This window comes from Mustela nigripes, chromosome 15, assembly GCF_022355385.1.
Source record: "Mustela nigripes isolate SB6536 chromosome 15, MUSNIG.SB6536, whole genome shotgun sequence".
NCBI lineage: Eukaryota > Metazoa > Chordata > Mammalia > Carnivora > Mustelidae > Mustela > Mustela nigripes.
The window spans coordinates 27,861,341-27,870,360 of NC_081571.1; the positions used below are offsets into that span (position 1 = coordinate 27,861,341).

Consider the following 9,020-nt stretch of genomic DNA (forward strand, 5'->3'; position numbering starts at 1 on the left):
TCCTATTCTCCTATAGGTGGGCCCATCACTTCATACGAACAAAGAAAATTTTCTTTAAATGGAGATTCTACAATCCTCCATACAAACTCTTCTTCTCAGCCTTGTAAGAGCCACAAAGTTGAGAAACTCACCTTCTATGTCTTCATCTAAGTTGAAAATGTTGAAAAGACAAGGGAAGACCTCTTTCTATTCCATGGGAGACCTCCCACAGCACAGTATACAGCCATGAACTAATACTCTAGGGCTATTGTTCTTCAAAAAACCAGACACATTTCTGCAACATTCTATACTTTTATTCTCCATCTGTCTTCCCTGAGGAGTTAAATATCTTCTAGGAGTCGAACGTAAGAACAACTCTCATCGCACTTTATTTTTTAAGGGTGAAAGTAGAAGCTGAGTCAATTGATCACAGAAATGAGAGGGAACATGCCATTATATTTTAACCAGTGTGTAAAGAAGGCTCTTATGTAACCAGTCATCCTGGCCCTTCTCTCAGGAGAATTTTGTTTTTCAGCAAAGTGCTGTTGGGATGAAGCTTTATAGCTTTGGAGTCCTCGTAGCCATCTTCCTCTTGTGTGAGCAGCATGTCTTCGCTTTTCAGAGGTAACCTAATAGAACCTTAAATAGTGGGCGGCCATTTTCCTCGGTTGTTTGCCCCACATGGAATCTAGTCAGTGCACTAACCTGGGGAGCAAAATGTTAAAAGTTTGAAGGTCAGCTCTTTCAGAAACTTTCCATTTGTCCTGACAAATAGTACATTTCAGTGTAATAAGGCTCTCACTAGATTCAGGGTCCTTTTTTTTTTTTTCTTTCTTTCTTTTCTGTCTCTACTTCTATTACTGAGAGAAAGCTGGATGATATGTGTATTCAGTGGCTAAGAAGATTAAAGAAACGGAAGCTTTTATAAAAATAATTATTTATACTCTAATACATCATATGATTTATATTTTTGGTCTTCATACACAAAATATATTAACTGGGTAATTTGTATTAACTATGAATAATACAATTATGGGTAACTGAATATTTTCCTCTTGTACATAGAACAGAGGAAGAAGAGGAGGATAAGGTATGAAATAGGAGGTTTAGGTTATGCATGGGTTTTCACAAGAGATATGAAAGGAAGAAGAGTTATGTTATAAGGAACACATATATGAACATATCTAATTCTTATTTTGCTTTGTTGAGTGATTCCCTAGAGAGTTCTTTACATAAACTGCTTAGAAGAGTACAAATGGATCTTGTCTTCTAACATATATAATATATGGTAAATATCCCCAGCTATGTGTAATACTGTGATGTATTTTTTTTAAAGATTTTATTTATTTATTTGAGAGAGAGAGACAGTGAGAGAGAGCATGAGCGAGGAGAAGGTCAGAGGGAGAAGCAGACTCCTCATGCAGCTGGGAGCCCGATGCGGGACTCGATCCCGGGACTCTGGGATCATGACCTGAGCCGAAGGCAGTCATCCAACCAACTGAACCACCCAGGCGTCCCAATACTGTGATGTATTTACTAGTAAACTCATAGACTTTTAAAATTGCTATTATTTCTTTGGAATTTTTTAATTTTTTTTCCTTTGTTTTGCTTCTGTGGTTCTTTTCTTCTCCAATTACCTCTAAGACAAAAGCCTCTCCCGATTTAGTGAATAGTAAAGAGTGAAAAAATCAACCAGGGACACGAAGATTCTGTCAGAAATACTTATCTCAGGGCTGGGTGGCTCAGTTGATTAAGCATCTGCCTTTGGCTCAGGTCATGATCCTGGGGTCTTGAGAGCAAGCCCTGTGTGGAGCTCTCTGCTCAGCAGGGAGCCTGCTTCTCCCTCTCCCTCTGCTCCTCCCTCTCCTCCCCTCCCCTATTTGTACAAATTCATAAAATCTGTACCAAAAAAAAAAAAATACTTTTCTGAGTCAGAAAGAACCATGGGATAGCATTTAAGAAAACAGAGCTTGACTTGAGAGCCTGATGCTGTGTTTGTACATCATCACTGGTTTTTTTTGTTGTTGTTCAATATGGTTGTCAAGTGTCATGCAATGAGGTCCATCACCAAATAATGATTGTTATTGAATTGACATGGGAGTCAGATTGCTAGAGTAACTGGTGACCTATATCTGTGGTTATCAATAAATAAGATGCCTACAATTTCTAAGGTCCGTGCCAGTTCTAATATCCCATAACTTGGTGATTGGCTTTAATTAAAGGTAGGGAAGAGGGAAGGAGGAAATCTGGTATCAACACGTCAGGCTGGGAACAGTAGACACTGGCAGTATCATCCACAGAGAGTGGAAAGGGAAGGAACTCATAGTTACTTAGCACCATGTGTTGCCTCAGCACTGGGCCAGGCACTTAGTAATGCCATCTCTTTAAATGCCTATAATGCTACACCCTAGGAATCTTGATGGTGACATCTTACAGAGAAGGAAACTGAGCCCTATAGGAAGGATAAATCATTTGTCCCAAATCAAACATTAGGGGTAGAGTTTGGATTCAAACCCATGTTCGCTTCATTTCAACTCGCTTCCCTGAATCGCACTGCCTGTAAAATCTGGGAATTAGGAAGAGAGCTCATCTGATGGAGGTCGGATTTAGTCATCCTGAGTCTGCAGAGAAGACAGGCCATCCAGAGTGCAGCCTGGGAGAGAGCCGGGCTGGAAGTTCAGTGTCAAGGTCCTTACCTGGCAGCGGGTCTTGTTTGGTGGCGTAGCTCTGCCCCTTGGCAGTTGGCTGCTGTAGAGCCTGGAGGGCTCACCCACACACCACCACCTGGATCATATCATGAATTGAACTCCTACATAAGACGATCCTTAGCAAAATACTTCAAAAGCTTCACCATGTCGCTTCAAAATGAGGAAGCATGTAACAGTTTAGTGAACTAAATATGCAAATAAAGGACTTACACACACACATACACACACACACACACACAAATAGCAAAGAAATGAATGAGAATATTTTTTCAGGCACGGCTTTTCTTACTGTTCTTGCTTCAGCATATATTTTGGAGTCTGATCGATACCTGTGCTTGAAGGGGGGAATAAGAATAGGGCTATAATTTAACCAATCACATGGTATTGAAAATATTGTCTGTGTGTATTGGGGAAGGGAGACTTGCCTCTGTGTGGGCCGATATATACCTGATTCCTCCCTCCAATGCCTCCACTAGAAAAAACATTTCAAACTCTTCTTTCCGTGAGTACAAACAATTTTTTTTAACCAACTGTTTCTGAGCTCTGCTTTTCCAGGAACAGCCCATTACTGAAGCTAAACGGGAAACCAAATTTCATTCAGGGTGAGAGACTCTGATGAATTATTTCTGGGGGCAAGAATACAATCACTCCTAAAAAGAGCTTATGGGCTGGCTTTTCCCTAAAGCTGGTCTCTGTTACCATTTTCTTGTCGTGATCATTTTCCTAACAACACTTTGTCTTCAGGCGATCTCTTACTGAATGATTTGTAGGTGCATTTTGAGATGTCTCATCCCTAAAATGCCCCCACCCGAGAATGAAAAAAGTTTTAAAGGCATTAATACCATATGCCAAAGAGAAAAGCAACCAAACAAACAAACACCAAAACATTGTCTCCGTAGTCACTTGCTATTCAAGGCCAAACCGTGAAGGGCAAAAATAAAACCCTAGCAAGAACCTTGTCAACAGAGATATTCATTGTATAGGGCTCTGATGAGCTAAGGGCAACCTGTCAGCGGAGGCAATTTATTTGAAATAGGAAAGTGGGGGAAAGTACGAAAAGAAGGAAAAAGAATCAGAATGGTTGAGGAGAGAGGGCTTCTGAATTATTAATAGACCACAGGACTTGATCCTTCTGTCAACTTCATATACTATCTGCCACCTGGAGACCCGTTTATCGTCTTTCCCTTAGCTCCCCCTGATATATTATTTTCATCTTAAAGAACAGGGCACTGGTGGTCTTAAAATGTCGTGATGCATAAAACAAAATTGCAGCCTCGAGCGCTCTTCCACTGTTCAGAGGCATCTCACCAGCTTTTCAAATTCAAAAATAATCTTGCAGAACTATGGCAAATGTGAGCCTCCCCCTGTAAAAGTAGCAGGGGACAGAGCTTGATGGAAATCTTCATATTCTTAGAGGGGAAGTGACAGAAGAAATGTTGTCTGGTATTAAAATCTCCAGATCTGGAAATAGCCCTGGAGCTGCCGGGGCTTATTATTTATGCAGCCTTGGACAATTCACTTGTCCTCTTTGAAACTCAGTTTATTTTTTCGTGTCTAAAATGACCTGTTATTTCACTGTGATTACACTTTTCTCTATTCGTTATTTGGAGCAAGACTTTTTTTTTTTTTTTTTTAATTTTCAACGGGCTATTTGTTAAATCCTCTACCTCTATCACTTCAGAGATGCAATCAAAACATTTCTTTAGGGGCGCCTGTGTGGCTCAGTCATTAAGCATCTGCCTTCAACTCAGGTCATGATCCCAGTGTCCTGGGATCGAGCTCCACATGAAGCCCCCCATAGGGCTCCCTGCTCAGCAGGAAGCCTACTTCTCCCTCTCCCTCTCCCACTCCCCCTGCTTGTTTCCTTCTCTCTCTGTCTTTGCCAAATAAATAAATAAAATCTTCAAAATAAAAAAATAAATAAATTAAATTAAGAAAAACATTTCTTTATTTTCTCGTCTCCTTTTGCCCCATTATGTTCCATGTGGTGGAGTACTCTTTCTCTACTCCTACATGGAAAGTGTGCAAATTCTGACTTTTTAGTCCACTCAAAGTAACTGATAATTTTAGGCTCCTGTTAACATGCAAACAATCTCAATTTAGAAACTAAGTATCGGGTCCATTCAAGGTTTATTCAAAGGTCAGTCTTTACAGGAAAACAACCCCTCACCCCCTCTCCATACACACACCTGACTCTTCTTCCTTTTGCCCTTTTCTTGGGTTTTAACTTCTTGGGAATTTTTCAGATTCCTTTGCTGAGGAATTCTCCAGACCAGGGAGAGATGCATCTCTCACTAGGTAGTCCATTGTGACTCTATGTTTCACCCCTAGGGATCTTACATTCACCCCCATATTCTTATCCCTGTAGGCGGCGCTATCTGACACCACCTGAGTTATAACTAGGTGCCCATGAAGTATTTCTTCTTTTGATTTTAATTACTGTCCATCCAACTGGGGACCAGCCACATACATGGTTAGCTTCCTTGGGAACAAGCCAGGAACAGACCAGGCACCTGTCTCTAAACTTGAGGAAACATGTTCAGACTCTCCATTACCCTCCTTGGAAGTCTTCCCTACTAGGCAGAGATGAGGGACGTAACACCCCCAAATTCCATCCCGTTCGGGAGAAAGGGCACTGACAGAAATGTAATAACTTGCTCCAAAGAAATATTGACACAAATCTTCTCTCTTTCTCCACTCTGACCACTAGCTTCTTTCTGATGAAGTAAGGGGGCATCGAGTCAGGAAACTGAATTTCAGAAGCTAAGTTCCACGTAAGGTGACCTGACTGATCCTCATCCCATTTCCTGATTCTCTTGTATTGGTGCTTGGGCCAAGCAGGTGGGAACAGGAAGATCCAGCTCACCACAGCTGGAACCCGGATACATTAATATATTTTATGGTGCATTTTTACCCTCCTAATTTTAGTCCTCCCCATTTTCCAATTTATTTTTCTATATTTCCTGAAATTTTTTCTCCTTAAGAAAGAGGCCCCATTGGGATTGGGATGCCTGGGTGGCTCAGCTGGTTAAGCCGGTGTCTTCGGCTCAGGCCATGATCCCAGGGTCCTGGGATCGAGTCCCACATCGGGCTCCTTGCTCCTCGGGGAGCCTGCTTCTCTCTCTGCCTCTGCCTGCCGCTCTGCATACTGCTTATGTGTGCTCTCTCTCTCTCTAACAAATAAATAAATAAAATCTTTCTAAAAAAAGAAAGAGACTCATTGGGATAACACATTTTTTTCTTTTTTTCCTCTTTTTCTTTTTCTTTTTTTCTTTTCTGTTGACTAAATTCAGTCAAATACATTAGAAAAATGCCCCTATCTTCTAGTCAGCACAAACTTTCCCTTATGTGGGATTGAAATTTAGCCCATTTGAATAATGGAGAGCTCATTACTGTGTAAAAGGCATCCCATTTTGTTGTTAGCTTAAGCTGTTAGGGAGTTCACTCTCAAATTATGATTTACTTATAGGAGTCACCACTTCTTTATATTTCATACCAAAAAAGAGCTTGGACTTTTTCACTCTTTGGCTCAAATTCCCCAGATGGGGCCCAATGACTTTATAAATTAGGGCCACAACCCTGACCCCAGTTTTTGAGACCCTCTGTGGTCAGGTCCTGCCTCACCCATTCATCCTGGTTTTATTTCCTGGTTCAGCCCAGCAGAAACCCCATATTCCTGCCCACCCAGATCACTTGCTCTGCGTTTGCTTTTCCACTGATGTATCAGAGCCATTTTTTCTCCAATTCATTCGCCAAACTTCTACTTCTCTCAGTCTAATGGTATAATTCACCAGATCCTGACCATCTCAGAAGTCCGGCTCAAAGTGTCTCTGTTCTCTGATGGCTTCAGTCCCAAATAACTTCTGACTCTGTATTCTTATATCAGAATACAAACTCATAGAACACTTTACAGGTTTCATCCCAGGTAGTAGACCTTTGTATTTGTCATCAGTTAGTTTCCCCAGGAAGCTGTTTCTGAGATAGAGATTTGCATTTAGGAAGTCTCCTGGGAAGCGAATCTTGGGACCAACAGTGGTGCAGGGATGAAAGGAAGAGACCTGGGATGAGGAGAAACTGAAAAATGATGCAGTCACATGAAGCCCTGGGATCCCTAAAGCCAGTTGTCCTTGCAGGGTTGTCCCAGGCTGGGGTATTTATGAGTCATTGGAGGTGGGCTGTACCTGGGAAGAGGCATGACCTTGGCAACAAGTCTTTCTTCGGTCAAGGAAAATTCCTGGAAAGGGACTTGAGTGACAGCAGCCAACACTCGCAGAATCTGGGAAAATGAACATTCATTCTTGGTTGGGGACCTGGAAAGCGCAACATAGCATCTCCTATAGTCCTGCCACTCAGATCGATCTGCTTCCAAAGCAAGCTTTGGGAGCAGCTCCTCAGGATTCTGGTTGCTCTCTTTTGCTGGAAGAAATACACAAGAGGAACATCAGTGGGATTAACTACAGCCCACCACAGCTATACCTAGTCTTGTTGAGATGATAACCAATACTCATTTTTTTTTCCTTTTCTCCGATCCATTCTGTTTCCCTTTCACCAGCACTTACCATGGTCTAGGTGACTTACCTGGTGAGATGACCCAGCCCCTTGACCTTCAAGGGTCTGAGCCTCCATTCACCATGTCCTTTTGGACCTTGACTGTTGCATCTGTCCATATACAACAAAATTGGACAAGGGAGTATTATAGAATGCCTAAGTTTATCATCTGTGTACCAGATGTATTCTTCCCTGCCAGCTTAACTGTGAATGCAGCCCTCAATATCCTCCTGATGATCGAGGTCACCTACCCCTTCCAGCATAACTCCTCTCCTTCCTGATAATCTTTAGGGCCAAGGAATCTAAAATGACTGGGTAGCAGCAACAGCTGTCAGTTTAATAAGACTCTTGCCATGACTCTTGTGGGAGATTTTATCTTCTGGGAAGCAGATCTTTTAAATTTATAGAGCCATAGTTGTAGTTTGCAAGTACAAATTCCCCTTATTCACCTGGAATGGTGGTGAATAAAGCCGCTTCAACTTGGTTCCCGGAAACATGTGTTCTAACTTGTGGGGACACTGCACCATATAATGATTATTGATTTAAAACTGCATCCTGGGGCGCCTGGATGGCTCAGTGGGTTGCGCCGCTGCCTTTGGCTCAGGTCATGATCTCAGGGTGCTGGGATCGGGAGTCCCGCATCGGGCTCTCTGCTCAGCGGGGAGCCCGCTTCCCTCTGTCTCTCTCTGCCTGCCTCTCCATCTACTTGTGATTTCTCTCTGTCAAATAAATAAATAAATAAAATCTTTAAAAAAAAAAAAAAAAACAACTGCATCCTGGAACGCGTTGCCCCTTTCCAAGCTAGCACCTCAGCTAATCCATTCTTATTTCTGTATGAGTCTAGCAGCTTCTGCATGGTATGGTATGTAATATGCCCAGAGGATCCCACGGTAATGCGCCCATTCTGTACCTCCCTTGTTGTAAAGTGGATCCCTTAATCAGATACAGTGTTAGGTGGGATCCTTTGTGGATCACACACTATATGGTAACATCCTTGTATGGTAACATTAGTTGAGGCCCTGTAGGTAAAAGAGGCAAATCCAGACCCAGAGTGGAAAGGACCCAAAGTCGGCAATTTCTCACCAAGTGGTTGCTTGGTTTCTTCATGGAATGGTGCTGATTCAAGAGCTTGGTTTTGGTTTCTGTTGCTGTCAAGCTGGACATGTGCCAGCAACAGGTACTCTATCAACCTTGGCGAGTAGGAACCCATCCTGTCGACCATGCAAAACCTCATCCTTGCCATCAAGGCTATTCTTTCATGTGCCTTTGTGCCAGCCCTGGGGTGACTGTTAACAGAAGCTGGCTGACATCAACTGCTTAATCATTTTGTTTACATAGTTACTCAGTGCCTATTGTTCGGTGGGTGTTCTCTGTTAGGTGTTACAAAGAGCTCCACACTTTGGTCCCACTTCCTTACTCCTCCAAGAAACAAACACCAAGATGGAATTAGACATACAAGAAATGTATTCAGAAAAATGCTGGAGAGGAATAAATGAGGAAGGGACAAGAAGAGGCTCTCGGGAAAGACATACTGCAATGCTGGTGTAATCCCTGTGGAGGAGAAGGGGAAGGAAGGAGGGTGGAATGCAGAAGGTCTTAGGTTGTAGTGCAATTCTTTTTTTTTTTTTTTTTTAAAGAATTTATTTATTTATTTGACAGAGAGAGATCACAAGTAGGCAGAGAGGCAGGCAGAGAGAGAGAGGAGGAAGCAGGCTCCCCGCTGAGCAGAGAGCCCGACGCGGGACTCCATCCCAGGACCCTGGGACCATGACCTGAGCCGAAGGC

The 9,020-nt window shown here is 42.5% G+C and overlaps 1 protein-coding gene across 2 annotated transcripts in view; it reads left to right on the forward strand.

Annotated features, from left to right (window-relative positions):
• Positions 1-478: 478 nt before the first annotated feature.
• Positions 479-9,020, forward strand: part of CPB2 (carboxypeptidase B2) — a 56,055-nt gene continuing 47,513 nt past the window's right edge. For both annotated transcript variants that reach the window (XM_059377454.1, XM_059377455.1), the window contains exon 1: positions 479-603. In XM_059377454.1, the coding sequence (XP_059233437.1) occupies positions 530-603 (74 nt within the window). In that variant the 5' untranslated portion in view covers positions 479-529. The remainder of the gene's footprint in view (positions 604-9,020) is intronic.